The sequence below is a fragment of the Crinia signifera genome, chromosome 8, assembly GCF_055691185.1.
Source record: "Crinia signifera chromosome 8, ASM5569118v1, whole genome shotgun sequence".
NCBI lineage: Eukaryota > Metazoa > Chordata > Amphibia > Anura > Myobatrachidae > Crinia > Crinia signifera.
In genome coordinates this window covers 131726998-131745379 of record NC_139224.1, presented here as the reverse complement: position 1 = coordinate 131745379, position 18382 = coordinate 131726998, and the positions used below count along the sequence as shown (strand labels likewise).

Sequence of the window (18382 nt, the reverse complement as noted above, 5' to 3'; positions counted from 1 at the left end):
CTGCTGGAAAGCAGCTAAAAGCATAGCGTGGTATTAAATGTTTATTTTTACCCACGCCTAGGTGACTTCAACCATTAGCAAGGCTTTTACCCCGGCCAATAACCCTGCCTAGCGCAGGACTGATGAAACTTCACTTCCTTAGTAATTAAATTAGCAGGGGCTGTGCCTTGGAGGCTTACACCTATGTGTGTAGTGAATCCACTATTATTAACAGTGACTCCTAGAAAACAACATGGAACCACACCCTGAACAAGAGCCAAAAATCAGATGTATAAATCAATATTTATTTACAGCTTTAGCTTTGTTAATGTACATTTCTCCTGTAGGTTATTCACAAGGCTATACAGAGCAAGGGAATTTACAATGCAGCATTTCGGGTGACAGGAACAAGTGGCCCCTGAGCTGAAACCAGCACTGGAGGAGGGGAGGCAACTTCATGCTACTCCGCTGCGACAAAGGATAAGATCAAATGGACTTGGGCAAACTGGGGCTCTCCGTGTATTGTAGGACTACGCATATCAGTATATCTTGCCAGCCTCCAGGTCCAGAGAAGCTGGAGAACACCACACTGCCCATGTTTGACACCATTCATCCTGTGCTATGCCGTCCATAAGCTTAGAGTTTTTATCCTTGGAAAATTATGTAATACTCTACTAAAACCATAAAGGATGATTAACAATCCTCTGCCTTAGTGATACTTGTAACTTTACAGTTGTCGAGGACTGGCTACAAGAAAGGACGTAATACTGCTAAACAGGTTCTCCAAGTCCTGTACTGCTGATTCAACGCATCTTACACAGAGTCTGATTAATTACTCAAGTCCCCTGTAGAGCAGATCACCTGACATCAGATGCTCTGCTGCAGTCAAATTGTGTCATGCACAGTCCATCGGGTGACCACCGCAGAAGCCATGTTATTTCTTTATATAGCAGCAGTGCCATTTGCAGATAATTAACAGCACTTGGGGGGTTAAGGCGTAAAGAACTCCCTCTACAGGTAGTCAATAACACAGTGAAAGTATAAAGGTAGATTCTGTGGACTTGCGAGTGGCCATCATTCCTCTTCGGATGCATGATATCACGTTACGCGCCAAACGTAAAATGCGCTAGAGCACAGATGTTGTGTAAAGGGGTCCGGCACCAACACTATGTGGAGCTTCAGTGTTGCAGAGATGACTACTGGAGATTAGTCTATGCTGTCTTATGAATGAGTGAAATTAATGCTAAATTAATTCAAGTTAATTGTCTGTGGATACACCCTCTCTTTGTAATGGTAATTTGACCAACCTTTTACTTTATGATTAATGTGTGTGTGTGTATATGTTCTCATGCCAAGGCGCTGACCTGGGAAGATTGCCCATCTCCGACACCCGGCACTGTACACCCAACATTTCAAGTATTGCAAGAAGGTAAGGACACTTAATGAGGCAGCTGTACACACCTATGCCTCACAAACTCATGGGAAGTTTAACTCCTTATCAGTATCACACCCCCAGTAACTGTCAGACACACAACAGCACCTTCCATAGAAAGCAGAGCTGCAGATGGGTGCCGATTGTAAATTTATCTACTTGCACTGTGGCCTTAAGACCATCAGGTAAAGTGTCGTTGCAAGAGACCGTAAGAGCCTCTTCCATATCAGAATTCATAAATAATTTAAAATCAAGTCAAAAATGAAAAGTACAGGGAAATTCTTTGCATCAAGTCCAAACGTTGTAGTCCCAAAAGGAGGATTGGTAACCGTCCTCCCTGTAGCCTCATACTCTCTGATTAGAGAAAAAGGGTTACTTCCAGGGCCTGACACGTCCATGTCGCAGGGACAGCACAACCCTGTGACGCCTCCCTGTACGTGGAGGATATCTCCATCCAATCCCTGTGAGCAGCAGAAATCTTCATGTGTACAAATCACACCAGCAGTGCGAGGTTCTTCTTGTTCTGGATGTGTTGCAGAACTTGTACTGTGTCCCGGATTAAAGCCTCAAATATCCCATCAGCCAACTGCATCTTCACAAACAGCTCATCTTCATCATAGTTCACCCACTGTGCCTCCTCTTCATGCAGCTCTTGCACCTGCCAAAACAACAAGGACAGCAAAATCAATAAGGACACGGGCATAATGTAACAAATACAAATCCCTGTTTACTAGGAAAGAAAGAGGAAAAACTGTAATCCAAAATGTGCTGCTACTGGACGCAGTGTAGTTTATATCAAGTAGCGCAAGCAGTAGTGGATTTCCAGTGAGGCACAGTTAGGCTATTGGCAGCACATATGCTGCCCCTGTAAGCGGACACAGTAAAATGTATACATAATTAAAAAGAAAAGTCGGTGACTTCCTTATTATGCTATAAAATTGGTAAACTCAAATAAGCTTTATAACCAGTGAATGAAAATACTAAAATGGTCCTAGTCGGTTATAAGACCACCTAGGGGGACCCTACCCCATTATTGACCCCTAACCACAAGGAGGAGGTGTTCGTTACTCAGACACTAATGGATGTAGTGTGGTTTACACATTTTACGCCCAATTCTCGGTAAGTGGCAAAGTCACAGAAAGCGGTGAAATATCTTGGTAATTATACAAAGCCTATAATTGAGTGATGATGGAGTTTAATAAAAATCACTCTGCACCATTTCATATTTATAGACCGCAGTAATCTTCATTGTTAACCTTTGATAGGTTATTATTTAAAATTTGAGTTCAACCCTGAGTGCCAAGCGATTTTGTCAATAGGGATGAAAATTGCCCTGTAATGTTTACCTTATATAGGAAATATAATTTTTTTTTTTTTTGCACATTTATTATTTGAATTGGTTAAACAAATGTGAGCGACACTGCCATTTTTAGTGGATATTTTGAACACCTTTCACAGATGTTGGCACTCAAAGGGTTAATAAAAGTTCTACTTTTAAATGTTGACAAAGGGCTTTCTAAAAGATATTTCACAATATCATCTAGTGTGTAAACTCAATATCGTTAACGCGCATTCCCTCAAAAACACCAATTACCAACAGCTGTGATATGGAAATGATTGGATTGGCTTGATAAAAAAAAAAAAAAAAAAAAAAGACTAATAAGGAATGGACCTCTTTATTTTAAGTGCCTAGAACCAGTCCCTTTATATGTTCCTTCACGTCTGGTAAATGCCTACCTAGAAAGTCTGCGTACCTAAATCCAATTTCTGTGAAACGCTATTCCCAAACGTCATGTGACTTTTTTTTTTAATAGATTAGATCGAAGTGTGATTTCTATTTTTTACTTGCAAAGTACCATTTATTTTGAATGCCAATATCGAGCTAAGACAGGAGATTGTGCCCTTCTAACCACCATTACATAGATCTTCGGGAATAACGTTACATATTAAATTGATATACAGTAATGCCAATAAAAATATTAACTTGGATATTTCGGTCTTACCAATATATGATCCACTCTGTCTCTCTTCTTCCTACCAAACTTCATCATCCTCTGCCAGTCTGTTTTATGGTTCTGTTCCTTCCTCAGGCTCAGGAGATTTAGAACTTCACTGGTCAAAAAAGTCTATGAAAGAGCAGAGTGTGTGTTACAATAAAGTAAATGGAATTTTAGGTACTTGTTTCCTAGCACGGCACCCATCTCGTTGATTGTATGCCTTAAATTTAAGGTACTTAAGGCATACAATCAACGCGATGGACCAGATTTTCTGTCCATCACCAGCTAATTTGCCGGTGAAAGAAAATCGCGTTGATCGCGGCCCTTAATAAGGGACCGCGATTTTCCCATAGGGAACAATGTTAAATTATTTTTAAAGTGAAAATCAGGTTGATCGCGGGCCATTATTGCGATCAATCCGATTTTACATAGGTGACAATGTGAAATGGGCCAATATGGCCCATTTCACATTGAATATGGTTAAAAAGTATGTTTAATGCCCCCCCATTGGTAACGCCACCCCACTATTGACGCCAACCCGAAGTGTGGAGAGCGCAGCGAGCCCGCGAGGGGCGGCGGTACGCGTCCTCCGACATTTTCATACCCCTACTATCCACGTCGGCGTGGAGTTGATTTTATAAAGTGTGGCGAGCGCAGCGAGCCACCGTGCCCGAAGCGTGGCGAGGGGACGCGTATACCTGTGAAGTTATGCTCGTGCGCTCGTCGCGCTTCGGGATCGGTGGCTCGCTGCGCTCACCACACTTTATAAAATCAACTCCATGCCGATGTGGATAGTAGGGGTATGAAAAGGTCGGAGGACGCGTACCGCCGCCCCTCGCGGGCTCGCTGCGCTCACCACGCGTCGGGTTGGCGTCAATAGTGGGGTGGCGTTAACAATGGGGGGGCATTTCAAACATGAGGGGGTTTGGTATTCAAATGGGGGGTTTTGGGCCTTTTTACATTGAAATCAATGTAAAATCAGGTCTCAGGGACCATTTTACATCGATTCCAATGTAAAAATCGATGCGATTTGGTTGGCATGCGATGCGATCGACGCGATTTTTCCAACCCGATGGATACAATTAAAATCGGTGGCGCCGTGCTAGGAAACAAGTACCTTATTTTACACCTCCCACTATTACATCCAGTACAGTACCTTCACTTCCTGCACATCATTGTGATCTCTTACACGGCGAGAGTAAGATGGAGACACACGAAGAGGTTTCTTCCATGGTGGCTGAGATCCTCGGGGGTCCACAGAACATATCTCATCGAATATGTGTAACGTTAGGTCAAACAACATCTACGTGGGATGCAAAGAACATCATGCAAAAGTCACATATGGAAATAAAACAACACTTTTTTTGGAAGTAACTACAAAGAATGGCCCATTTTTCTTTGTAGCTCGCAGAATAGGACTTACTTCTTTATAGGCACTTGAAGCTGGGCTCTGCTCATCACTCTCTGTACATGTGAAAGCAGTTCGGATTTCCTGAATGTCACTGTCCATCTGCTTCCATCCCCACAGCTTATCCACTGCCACTTGCACCAGCTGTTCCACCTCTGGCACAGTGTGAGGAACAGCCAGGATGAGCTCTGGTGGGGTTACAGGCTGTATGGGTTTTGGTGGTGGCTCAGGAAGGGGTGCTACTGTGCTCGAGTCGGTTATAAGACCAGTAGAAAGGTTACGTTCCAGATGCTGGTTTTTCCGACTACTCAATCCAAAATCCTCGTCAAACCAATCTTGGTCATCCCCGATGACAGAAAGCAGGCTACGACCCTGCTCATACTCTGCTGTATCCTCTTCACTATATGTCCTGTGCACAGGCTCCTGGTTAAAGAGTTATTAAAGGTGTTACAGAAATGCAGCAAACACAATAAGGTGTGGGTTTATAGGGTAAAAGAACACGGACCTCAGCTATAACTCCACAACAATGCACATTTTGCCTATTCACAGTATGGCATCAACTAATCCTTAAGGTGCATACACTCTAGGCAATATTTTTAAATGATATACATGTTAACGATATTATCGTGCATATCGTCTAGTATGTGTGCACTTTATAGGTAAGCCTGCAGATGAACCCAAATCTGCCTAAACCCGGGAGGGGCAGATGATGTCACTTAATTATTTCATTAGCTATATCGTTCAGTACGTATGCTGAATATATCTTAGTCTGGGAGTGCCACCAATATCGTTAACAGTGGATTACACAGTGCATACGCCCCGATAGGCTGAAGCACTATCAGTCACTAGGTACTGTGGCTCACTAGTTCTCAGCGCACTGATCACGGAATGACTGAATTCTGATACAGTTATGGGCCTACACACATAGCGACTTCGTGTCACTTTCTAAGCGATCTGACTTAAATTTGACTAGATTGCTTAGAAAATGCCTCTACATCGATCTGTGTGTAGGGGCCATAGCGATAGCGATGCGTGGCCGGGTGTATCGCTATTGCCGGGCGATGTAGATCATGCAGGTATGATAAATCTAGTCAGATCACTGGCCCTGGCAAATCCCTCAGCACACATTGCTGACCCATCGCTGTGTGCTGAACGATCTATCATCGCTCAGCAACATCACCACGGTTTGTGACATTGGTTGCTGTTTAACTATAGTACATATGATAGATCTAAAAAAAAAATTAAAAAAAACTGATAAAGGATGTAGTACATTCACAAATAAAAGTTCTCTTATTTATAAGCTTAGAACTTTCAGGAAACATTTACATTAAAGCTGCATAAATACACTGCTTTGAAATACTCAGGGGTAAATTTACTGAAGTTCCTAAAATTTATAATTTCTCTATCGCTTCCTAGAAAATGATAGGCAAAGTCTGATTGGTTGCCATGGGCAACATCTGCACGTTTTAATTTTAGTAGCTTTAGTAAATTTACCCTTTAATATAATTTAAGTTTATACATCCCACTTACCAGCCACTGAGGTCGGGCTTCCGTTGGGATGCCACCGCTCTCTTTGGGCAGATCACTGACGGGATGACTGCTCTGGAGATCTTGGTTGCTCTGCTCGATTTTCTGCGCCCGTTGTTTGCGTATGTTTTGGAGGTAGATAATTGTATCCTTCAGGCAGGACTGTAGAAGACTCTCTGAAAGTGTACCCACATCTGGTGGGCTTTTATATAAGCTGTCTTCATGAGGCTTCTCAGTAAGATCCAGCAGAGGGGTTTGTGGTTTCTCACTTTCCTTGTCTAGAACGTTGGCATCTGTGGCGAGATCTACCTGCAGTTCTTCCTCTAGGGATGTACTATGTGACTCTGAACCACTACAGTCTGTGCTTTGCATAGGGATCTTTGGGGACTTTGGTTCGTAGTCTTCAACTAAAGGAATGTGGTGGTCCTTCTGTTCAAGAGATGTATCTATAGTGAAGATGAATTCTCCTGCTGATGGAGACCTTTGTTCCTCCTCTGGTAGGAGTGTGATCTTGTGTGGGGGTGCAAATATTCCATGCAGAGGTGAGCACACAAAATACCGGCTGCCTCCAAGTGAGCCGTCATTATTGCCTTCCGACTTGTCAAGCTCCACCCCGGCCCATTCACCCTCTGCAAATAGGGTCTCCCCTTTAAATCGCAGGGTGCCAGGCTGCACTCCGCTCACCAGGACTCTGTCTCCTAGCTGCAAACCTGCAAAAGGATCACTTATTTCACTGGAAGGCTGGGGTTCTTGCGTGGGAGGCCTGACCTCTGTGATCCCCTGATAGTCAGGACTTACGGACCGAAACCCGCTGCGTTTAGCATCTGGCTCATCAAAACCTTCACTGGGAATTTCTCTCCCTGGTGTCGGTGGGTATGAAACATCCAATTCTTCACGAGGTGTCTCGGAGACCGAATGCTTAAAGGCTGCAGAGGTCTCAAAATCATCGGAGTAGGAGTGATCTCTGTGAGGGGAGACATTCTCCTCGGGGGTTACACTCCTTAAATGAAGTTGCAGGGCAGGCACAGGTGAGATGGATTTATGGCTTTGTGTATCTGCCACGTCCTCCGGTATCTCCGAATGGATGCTGGAAACTGGGCTGTCGTATGTAGAACATGGCACAGGCTCCCTGAATGGGGGTGACAGTGGAACAGTACTGGGGATGCCTTCCCTGGCAGAGAATGGAGCAGGTGTATGCGCAGACTCATCAGGGGTACTCTCCGTCACAACCTCCTTTTTGCTGATCGATGAATCTTCCTGACTGATGCTTTCTACTGGAAAGTGAACAAATGATAAAGAAATAACCATTAGCAGAAAATGCCCTGCACCACTACGTGCGAAGAGTTATTTGCATACACTAACATATGAGCGACTCGTACCTTCAGACTTAATACTGATCTCCTTTAGATCATCTCTATAGGAAGGCGTACTTTCAGCTCTGAGGAGATAGAACGAAGATTCAGTAGTTACAACCTAAAGCACTAAGAAGCCAAATGGATCACAGATATAACAAATTATATACCAAATACATTTTATTACTGGATACCTTTCTTGGGCATCAGGCCGTGCTAGGACTCCCTCTATGGTAGGCGTTGCAGATTTGTGCACACCTTTAATACTGGGCGTTGTGCCTTGTTCTCCGCTGAGTTCAGCTTGCGTCTTTTGAATGTATTCATCGTATGACTGCAATAAGGCGACGAAAATCATTATAGAGCATTTCTCAGATCACTACAAACACATAATAAATCTCATTGTCAAGATGCCTTATTGTCGCCACTGAAAATAGTCCTTGGATGTTCTCTTTTTAACATTGGCTCAGCTTACAAAAGTGCTTATGACACTTGCGTGTCACAGCGTTGGTTCCCAACTCCGTCCTAAAGCCACATTAACGATATTCCTACATAAGCACAGGTGATTTAAATAGAAAGTTAGCTTGAGTAAAACTTCTTTCACAAGCATGGATAACCTGAAAACCAGGACTGATGGGGAGCCTTGATGGCCGAGTTTGAGAAACCCCGTTTAACAATGTTAAAAGACTTAATGTTGGAATGAGCAGTGTGTATAAAGTCCTAGTTACACTGCAAAGAACATGCATGAAATACAATCAAATGCACCTTATTGTATGAAGATCTAATCAGCATTTGCGGTTACCTGAAGTTGCTGAAGTAAGATGGCTTCCTGTGCTCGTAATCTCTCCTTCTGCCTTCTCTTCTGCTCTCTCTTTAAGTTCTCTACAACGGATTTGCGTTTCCTCAGCTCTTCCTTCAGTGCCCAGATACGGCCTTCAATATCACTTTGATCGGATGTGGCCTCTGGAAAACAGAGGATCAATTAGACCTCAAGACATTGTAAGATACACACATAATAATATACACAATATATAAACTTATCATACCGATTCTGGTCGATGATAAATACCCACATTTTCTAATCATGAAAAGTCATCAGTAAGTGCGAGGAGGCTGGAGAAACAAGATGACTTAAGGTCTGCAATTTCAGGACTATTTTTATGCAATCTGACTAGATCACTTAGAAATTAAACCACAAATGGCCCCGTGTGTATCCCACCCAGCGATGGTGATGCTAGGTCACGCGCTGCGCTGTTGCCTGACTAGACCTTGTCTGCATGCAGACAAAATCTAGCCAGATCGCCAGTGTTCTCACAAGAGAACACTGGTTCAGATAGATAGCTCAGCACACGTCCCTTTACCAGTAATGTACGTGGAGCTATCTTTGCTTAAGCACATTGCTCAGCACATGTCACCCTTAACTGAAGTAGACACAAATGCGAAAGCTTCTGAGACCTGCTACTGGCAACATATAGTTTCTGATTAAGCCACGTAGTAGACAGACATGTTTCTGAAGTCCCTTAAATGTGTCCATGAGACCCTGGGACCTCAGAATGAAGGCACAAGTTCTAAAGGAAAAGTTCATGTTGGGAACAGGCAGGATGGAGAAGGTACCCAGGACCCCAATTTAGAGGATATATAAGGCAGTCTGTCAAAATACAGTAAGTTGGTCTTTTTATAAAAATTAAAAAAAAAAAAATTCCCACCACCTGTAGGGGACACAACATACAAAATGGAAATGAGCAAAGGGCTACAGGGGAGAGCCATTGATTCTGGGGGAAAATATAACCCCATCATCCGAGTACCTCTATGGCAGAGAAATAAATGATCTGCAGTATGTTTCAGTATAAGCCACCGTAGGCGAGCATACAAAATATGAATCCTATGCAAGGCAAGACATACTAATATTTGTACTTGTTCACAGGACAACGGTAGTGGGCCTAAGTGTAAAAAAGGACATGTTCTATAAATACAAAGACATTTACCTGAATGTGTCATGGACAATGATTCTTCAGACCATGTGTGAGAAAGTTGGTGGGGTCTTAGGGTAATGTGGACCCTCTGGCGCCCTGTCTTTACACTTTGCTTGCTAGATTCCAATTCCGCTGGGGACTTGCTGCTTCTTGAAGGAGACTGTAATGAAATCCATTGTCATTTTCTTACTGCACACAACTAAAGATCTTACTTCTATAACAACTACCTACAGAGGTTAAGGGTCACACAGTGAGTAGAACATCAGAATACATGCCCCATAATGTCAGCGTATCTTTGGAAGCCCAAGTGCTAGAGATACACAAGGTTCTAAAATATAAAGCTACAGACACCACACAGCAATGTACTAATATAACAATGCTTTAAGGTTAAGAGAGTAATCATGGTGTCCTCTGGTCAATGCTGCTAAACACCACAGTTAGACAATATGTAGTATGCTGGGATCTGTAGACACTGGAGAGCCATATGATGCCTAAGCTTGCTCCAGCCAATATAGACAGTCTACTATACACTATACTATGCACACTACACAGTGGAGGAGTTTATCCAGCTATGATACCTGGGTAGTATACGTTACATGTACTTACCATCTTGCTAGGGACAGACACAGCCAGCTCTTCAGAAATGCTATGTTCTCTGCTCTGCTCATGAATCTGTTCAGCAATGGTTGATGGTTCAATGCTCTCCGAGTACTCAGAAGGGCTTAAGGAGGGTCTTGTCCTTATTGTGGGACTTACTGGGGTTGGTGACCCATCCCTGCTCCTCTTCTCTGTGGAGGAATGAAAGCAGAAGCTTCACATGGGCAGTGCAATGTTACCTCCTCAAATATTTTCAACCTCAATTCCCTACACACTCCCTCCTGCATATCCTCTACCCTGATCTCTGCATCCCACTCGCGCATCCAATATTTGGCCCAAACTCCCGCCTTCACTGGAATGAGCTCCCTCACTTTATTAGGACTCTCCCCAACCTTGCAATCCTTCAAACGTTCACTGAAAACTCACCTGTTTATCAGAGCATTCTCTCCTGCATAACCTAGTACCGAGGCCACTCTACCTACCTTTTTATGTCCTGACCATCCCTGCCCTGCTCACTTCTTGCCTCCAGGCCTCCTTGCCTGCACATCATGTCACCGGTCTGTCTCCCCTCCCTCTAGACCAGTGGTCAGGGAACTCGGTCCTCATTACCCCACACAGTGCATGTTTTGCTGGTAACCCAGCAGGTGCACATGTGTACTAATTACTCACAGACACATTTTATAAGGTCCGCAGGTGGAGTTATTTCACTTGTGATTCTGTGAGGAGACCTGCAAAACATGCACTGCGTGGGGTAATGAGGACAGAGTTCCCTGACCACTGCTCTAGACTGTGAGCTCCTTGGAGCAGGGCCCTCTTCCCTCCTGTTTACCAAGCCATCGTCTTGCATTTGAAATACAGCTCTCACCTACCACCAATACTCGCATCTCTTCTCACTCATGTTCATTAATTTCTACCACCAACAACTTGCCCCCAGTAACATGCAGACTGCTCCTCTGCTTCCCGACATCTCAGCTGTATTGTGTACTAAGAATTGTGCTGCGAATTGTTTCCCGTGCTGTTTTTTGTTCTTCAGTCACTGATCTGTTCAGTTCTGTGTACCCTGTATTGTCCTAATATGTGCCCTATGTACAACTCTGCTTTGGTGCCTTATAAATAAAATGTAATAATAATAATAATAATAATCTATTCACAGATACATGCACTAGATGTGTTTTCTATAGAATTCCTGACACTCACCTTCTACTATAGTGTCTTCTCCTTCTGTACTATGGCTTGCTGGTTTTACACTTTGGTTATCCCAAGCAGCCAGAGCCTGCTTCTCAATACACCTAATTTCCAGCTCTTCAGCATCCAGTCGCCTTTTCCACTCCAGCAGCTCTTGTGCATGTAACCTTCGCTGCACCAGCTGCTGCTCCCGTTTCGTCAAGAATCTGGGGAAATATTTGAATATTAGAACCAACCTAGACTACGGTTCAATGCACCCAGGATAGGGAAGGATAAGGGAAGTGCAAGCAGAGGAAAGAGAAGACACAACATCCACATGCTCTGCCTTCACTAGCCCCCCCAAACAGCACACTGTCATGCCCCCAGGATTCATCTTCATCACTGCACCTTCCTCCCCGCCCGCCCTCACACAGTGCAGGGAGCAGAGGGAGTCGTGCCGTTACCTGAGCAGCTGGCGGCAGATATAGAGCTGGAATTTGGGGTGAAGTTTGGGAAAGCACACACTGAGAGAGGCCCAGTGCTGGGGCGTAAAGACAGAGAAGAAGCAGTGAACAGGGCAGATGTCTCTACAAGAGAAGGAGCGAGAGTTTACCAAGGAGACGAGAGAGAGAGAGAGAGAGACAGATGAACAGAGCGGAACAGCCGAAAAGCCTGCGAGGATCCTGGAGGATGCCAAGCAGAGTGCAATTGAGAGAGCCAAGGAAGTTGCAAATATGTTTTGTGTGTGGGGGGTTTGCTACTTTCCTGGAAGAGAAGGAGCTCAAATAAAAGTAAATAAGAAACTAACACATGCACGCACAGAGAAGAACACTTATAAGGGGTACGCCAATGTTCAGCTTTGGAAACATAGCGCAAGGGCAACTGATAAAAACTATTCCAGACACAGGAGATAAAGATTGATGTCTGCAGTAATTATATAACCATTATATACAAATTATAATCCATATGTAGTGCCAGTGATATGTTGTCTTAACAGCATAGATTAGAAACAATGCAGTTTAATATTGCACAAACCAAGTCATGTGGTGAAACAGGTCCCATCCAGCGATACAATCAAGTCCTGCGTTTGCTTCACTATTATTAGCCGCGGGACCTATTCAATGTTGCTTCAAGTCTATTTAGTTCTAGTGATTGCTAGCATGTTGCATAATCTACGCCTGATTCAGACATATACGCATCTCCATCACCTCTCCACCTGCATGCATGGGTGTAACTGGGCCTAGTGTAGTAAGGACATGTAGGCACAGTAGAAGCCTATGTTGGGTTTACTTTCTTGCAACAAGTATCTGGCTGGTGCAAGTGACTGCAGATGAAGAATGATGGCTTTTTTAACTCAGAAGTTCAATGCATGCAGTGCGGGTGTAGCTGCACCTAGTTGCCAATGTATTTGTAACTGTGCATTTCATGCAATGAACAGGGCCGGCCCTAGAATGGTCAGTTCATTCTGCTGCGTGTTGGGATTGGAGAAAGAATTCTGCCACCAAAACATGTAAAATGTAATGACTAAAAGCAGAATATAATTTGGCTCTACAAGACAACTTAATATGAAAAGAAAAGAACAAAAAAAGCTGAGGATGCATAGCATAGGGCAAGGAGCATGCTACATATCGCGCTGTATAACGGCATAGTTGGGGAAAGTACACAATATAGGAAGGCATAGTTACTTGGCATCCATGTGGCCGTGCATTTTGCGGAGCTTCTGCATGATGCTACTCGTCTCACTCCCAGAGACGGACACTGGAGATGGGCTGCGGCTCTCCGCCTCAGAGGGAGCATGGCTTGATGATGGGCTGGGCTGAATGTTCACCTCACTGGGCTGCTCCTGCTCAGCAATGGGAGACTTCCATTACTAATACTTTCACTAACATTTTGTTATAACACACTTGAAAAAGAACCAATAAAAATGCATAATCACCATAACAACAACGACGACGACGACAAGATAAATGTAACAATATAGGGGGGGGTATTTAACAAAGTCTGGATGTGGCTGTTTTCTGACGAAAAGTGCCTATGTATCCGACTGTCGGAAACAGCGACACAGACTGAATACCCCCCATAAAGAGTAAAGTCGTGGCCACATTCCGATTTATGGTAAAATAAATATAAAACATTCTTGTCACAATGGTTTTTGTGAAATGCGGATCTGCAGAGAAAGTGCTAACAGGACTACCAGCCACGTGTGCCCTTTGTACCAGTCCCCCAAGTGGACACCCTGGGATTACACAGGTTATGCAGCAGGAGTGGCAATGGTTTTATGGCGAGACCTGAAAACAATTCAGGATCATAGCGTGGAGTCCGGCGCTGATCGGGTGAACACAACATAGAGGGTCACATATAACCAAAAACTTGGGAGTACTAAACGTATACCAAAACCCTATTAAAAAGGACTTCATCACTAAGCAGGTTGTGGATTGGTAGAGCTACAGTGTCACGACAGACAAAGGGTCAACAGGTCACCATGAGGTGCCCACATTTTTCGGGTGTCAATGTGGACACCTGTTGACATAGACCCTGAATTAGTGTAATGCACAACCTCGCATGGCTCGCTGCCCTCGCCATGCTTTGGGCACGGCGCCTCGCTACGCACTGCACACTATTATATTCTACATCTATGCCGACATGGATGGTGAAGTATGAAAAAGTCCAAAAAAAAAAAATTGTGAAAAAAAATCACGTGAACCTTTTGAACGCCGACATTTGACCCTGTCGACCTATTGAATGTCCATTTTGACCAGTGGATCTCAACCTCGGTCCTCAGGACCCCCCCAACAGTACACGTTTTCCAGGTCTCCACACAGAATCACAAGTGAAATAATTAGCCCCACCTGTGGATCTTTTAAAATGTGTCAGTGAGTAATGAGTGCACCTGCCGGGTGACCTGGAAAACGTGAACTGTTGGGGGGTTGAGAACCCCTGATCTAGACACTATAGATCAATCAGCAGGATACCCACTAAGCCTTCCCCTGCAAGTGATTCCTGTGTATAAGTTAAAGAGACAACATACCTTATAGTGGCCGATTCTTTGAACGCAGCAGTGATGCTAAAATCTGCTAACGCAGCAGGTAAAAGACGCCTACTGTCGGCATTGCAGATCCGGGATTGGATCACTATTGCACTGACAATCTGATAAATAGTATCAAATAACACAATACAATAGCCAATCTGTGATGTTGCAAACGTGTGATATATTTAGACACACGATGCAAATCACAGACAGGACAAAATCAGGTGATAAGGAAACTGGTTTATACCGGAAAAACTCGTCAAGACCCCTGGTGATCCATTTGACGATTGTGGGACACTTTGCGCATATGTTGGATAACGTTACAGGCAGTTCACCTGCCACCCAGGGTGACGCCGTATTTGTTTGGCTATTTCTCTGCTCCCAGCTCGAGTGTGTACAAGCGACAGCGGTGCTGCCATCTGGAAACTGATTGAAAGCGGTCCTTGCACCTGTGCAATTTCTTCAGACACCCCTCCACACACAGCACTTACAAGGTGTGTGGACGCTTCAGGTTCTGGAGCTCGACAGCGGGATAAGAACCTGAAAAACTGCCGCAGTGTGGTCCCTTATAACCCCTGGAGATTGGAAATTTCTCTTCAGAGACAGAGGGTTTCAACAATTGGTGAGCACATATTCTACTCCAGCAATTTTTTGGCCATAGTGCCGTGACATTAACCTGGATAAAATTTCTGTCGACATGGAGTGTTAACATAAACTCCCATTTATTTTGAAGTACTGATAATAACATCAACCACCTGGTACTGCTGGCTGCTTATTATTATACTGGGACTCTGTATATCCATGCTTTTCTAAATCTGAGCCTACCCATACGCAATCGGAAATTCCAACCCCATATATGTGAATATTGATAGTATTGCAATTTATGGATGTAACTACTGTTGGAATTAATAATGTATGAATTTGCATAAGTGTCCCACAGATGTCATTGTGATCACCTTCTATTTCTATTCAGAAATGTATAGTTTTTTTGGTACTTATGTAGTATCTGGGCTGCCGATTTTTTGATTGTATGCCTTAAGTTAAGGCATACAATCAGATGCGATGCGATGCGATATCGCATCGCATCGCATCCGATATCGGATGCGATGACCCGATTTTTCCATAGGAATCAATGTTAAAATGATTCCTATGGAAAAATGGGTCCTTTTCATACCCCTACTATCCAAGTGGGCATGGAGTTGGATATAAACCTGTGGCGAGCGTAGCGAGCCACCGAGCCCGAAGCGTGGCGAGCGAAGCGAGCCCCGCGAGGGGACGGTATTCGTCCCCTCGCGGGGCTCGCTTCGCTCGCCACGCTTCGGGCTCGGTGGCTCGCTACGCTCGCCACAGGTTTATATCCAACTCCATGCCCACTTGGATAGTAGGGGTATGAAAAGGACCCATTTTTCCCATTGAATTCCATGTTAAAATGGACTCAGTCCATTTTAACATTGATTCCTATGGAAAAATCGGGTCATCGCATCGCATCGCATCGAATCGCATGGTCGCATGCGATGCGATGCGATCTCCCGATCCGACCCGATTTTGAAATCGGCAGCCCAGATACTACATAAGTACCGTTTTTTTTTTTATATTTTATTACTGTATTAATAAATTTATTGATTTTTATGACAATTGCGCTCCTTTTCTTATCAAAAATACCAGTAGTAAATAACACACTACTAGATGGTTTAGAAAATGTGGTCACATGAACATAACCCCCATCTGAACATCTCATTCCAAAACCATGGACATTAATATGAAATTGGTGTCCTCCAATCTAACGCTACTCAGCTTAAGAGTCTCACCTGTGCTGGCGAGGCCTATAAACCTGCACTGGAAGATGCAGACACGGGCCTGGGCACTTCAAGAGGAACGCAAGACCCGTTTTGCACATAGAACTCTCAATCAGGCTGAAAGGTTAGATAGGTGTGGAAAAGTCTAATGTTACCGCTTACGGTTTTAAAAACAAATACGGTATATGAAAAACTGACCAGCTGTCCGCTCTCTGCAGACTTCAGCTTCTCCTGCAGGCGCAGGGTACTGTTCTGGATTCGCTGTATCTCCTCTTGCTGCTTCAGGATAAGCTGCCTCTCCCTGCGAGCGGCTTTATTTGCTTCCTGCAGGCGTTTAATTTCGGCCTGGAGACAAAATAACCTAGGTCAGGGAAGGCACGACTTTGTGAAGTTATACTGTAAAATGCTCTTTCTCTGGACATACCTGTTCCTGCTGCAGTCTAAGCAAAAGGCCGCGCTGTCGTTTTCTCAGAGGAGGCATTTTATCATCCTCTCCTTTATCACGCAGGCGCCTGTAATGCATACAAACAATGTTGCATGACCAAAGGAATAAATGAGGCAACAAACTCATGTGATACATATGTTATGTATTACAAATGATTTTTCACACAATGGGGCAGATGTATTAAGCCTTAACAAGAGATAAATGCAAGGGCGATAAAGAGAGATAAACGTCCAGCCAATCAAAACGTTACTCATTTTTTTCAAACACAGCCTATAACATGGCAGTTAGCAGGTGATTGGCTGGACGTTTATCTCTCTTTATCACCCTTGTATTTATCTCTTGTTAAGGCTTAATACATCTGCCCCAATATTCCCCAAGTACATACAGGTACCTGTATGTCAACTGTGGCCACAGTATCGCTCTGACCTGGTGGCAGGTTTCAATGTAAAGATACATTTTAAATAAAATCAGAATTTCAGGTTCTGTAAAAGCTCTCCAAGCAACATGCCTGCAGGGGTATGGAGAAGGGGTACCATTATAGTGGCAATGGTAAATTAGACATCAGAAATGCCCTATCGGTTTAATATACATCAGTCTTACTTACAGCAGCAAGGAGGGCCTTATGAAGGGGGTGGAGAAGCATAGCCAATAGGGAAAACCATGATAACGAAAATATGTAAAAATATATCACCACAAAAAGTACTGTAAAGGGAGACAATAGCCTAAAATGTACACTTGCAAATGCAAGACACCTTTCAGGTAAAAAGGGAGAATTACAACTAGAAGCAATGAACGAACAATACAATATAGTTATCACGGAGACATGGGCCCATATTCTATGCGGCTCGCGGCTAATTCACGGAGCCCATTGCCTTTAGCCGTGAGTCTCTCTGCTTCTGCGGCAGCATTCGCTGTTTCCCCCTCACTCCAAAACCAGGGGGGGGTAGTAGAATGCTGACCGGGCAAGCGGTGACAGCTTGCCCCCGGCTTTAAATACACACCATTGTGGGATGATACTCATGACTGGGCTGTCAACTCAGATGGCTACACTCTCTTCAGGAGAGATAGGGTAACAAAAGAGGGTTGAGGAGTAGGTCTTTCTATATTAAGCTGATGCGTTTGCTTTTAGCGGGCTTACTAGTGTTACTATATTACTGTCTACCTAATAATCCACACTTGAGAAAAAGAAATTCTGTGAAACTATTTGCCAAATATTGCTTTTGAATTTTAAGTCTTTGGAATAGATAAAATCATGAAGAGGATTAATTAAACTGGAAACACACTAGCGTTAATCCAACATGGGATGGAAACCAAATAACCTGTTAAAACATCAGGAGCATTTTACCGATTTTTCAATGTTTTGTGGTTGTTTTTTTCAAATTGGGCTATCCAATTGGATCGAAAACACACAAGTTAGTAAAACAATGAATGATCCCACAAGTCGTTAAGGAACCCCCCTGTTGTCTGAACATACAGTCATATCTGGCTATCTCCAGCAACTGCATGTTTAGCAGGGGTCCGGGTGAAGATGCCAAACAGTATCGTTCAGTGTTTTAGCACTGGATCATTCGTCCGGTGGCACCGCCGACATTGTTAACAATATCGGTGGGGCTGCAATTGCTCAGTGTGTACGCACCTTTACTTACAACCAAGGAACACACATTTTATAGTATGCCATTATGTCAGT

The 18382-nt window shown here is 43.8% G+C and overlaps 1 protein-coding gene across 6 annotated transcripts in view; it reads right to left on the bottom strand.

The window, feature by feature from the left end:
- Window positions 1–263: 263 nt before the first annotated feature.
- Window positions 264–18382, bottom strand: part of CEP350 (centrosomal protein 350) — a 70798-nt gene continuing 52679 nt past the window's right edge. For 3 of the 6 annotated variants that reach the window (XM_083157167.1, XM_083157168.1, XM_083157171.1), the window contains 15 exons: window positions 16675–16762; window positions 16449–16595; window positions 13112–13269; window positions 11891–12013; window positions 11460–11653; window positions 10272–10453; window positions 9678–9825; window positions 8495–8655; window positions 7890–8026; window positions 7723–7781; window positions 6347–7617; window positions 4832–5239; window positions 4565–4711; window positions 3415–3537; window positions 264–2069 (listed from right to left, as the gene is read on the bottom strand). In XM_083157167.1, the coding sequence (XP_083013293.1) occupies window positions 1905–2069; window positions 3415–3537; window positions 4565–4711; window positions 4832–5239; window positions 6347–7617; window positions 7723–7781; window positions 7890–8026; window positions 8495–8655; window positions 9678–9825; window positions 10272–10453; window positions 11460–11653; window positions 11891–12013; window positions 13112–13269; window positions 16449–16595; window positions 16675–16762 (3511 nt within the window). In that variant the 3' untranslated portion in view covers window positions 264–1904. The remainder of the gene's footprint in view (window positions 2070–3414; window positions 3538–4564; window positions 4712–4831; window positions 5240–6346; window positions 7618–7722; window positions 7782–7889; window positions 8027–8494; window positions 8656–9677; window positions 9826–10271; window positions 10454–11459; window positions 11654–11890; window positions 12014–13111; window positions 13270–16448; window positions 16596–16674; window positions 16763–18382) is intronic. The other 3 variants (XM_083157169.1, XM_083157172.1, XM_083157170.1) reach the window with 2 other exon arrangements.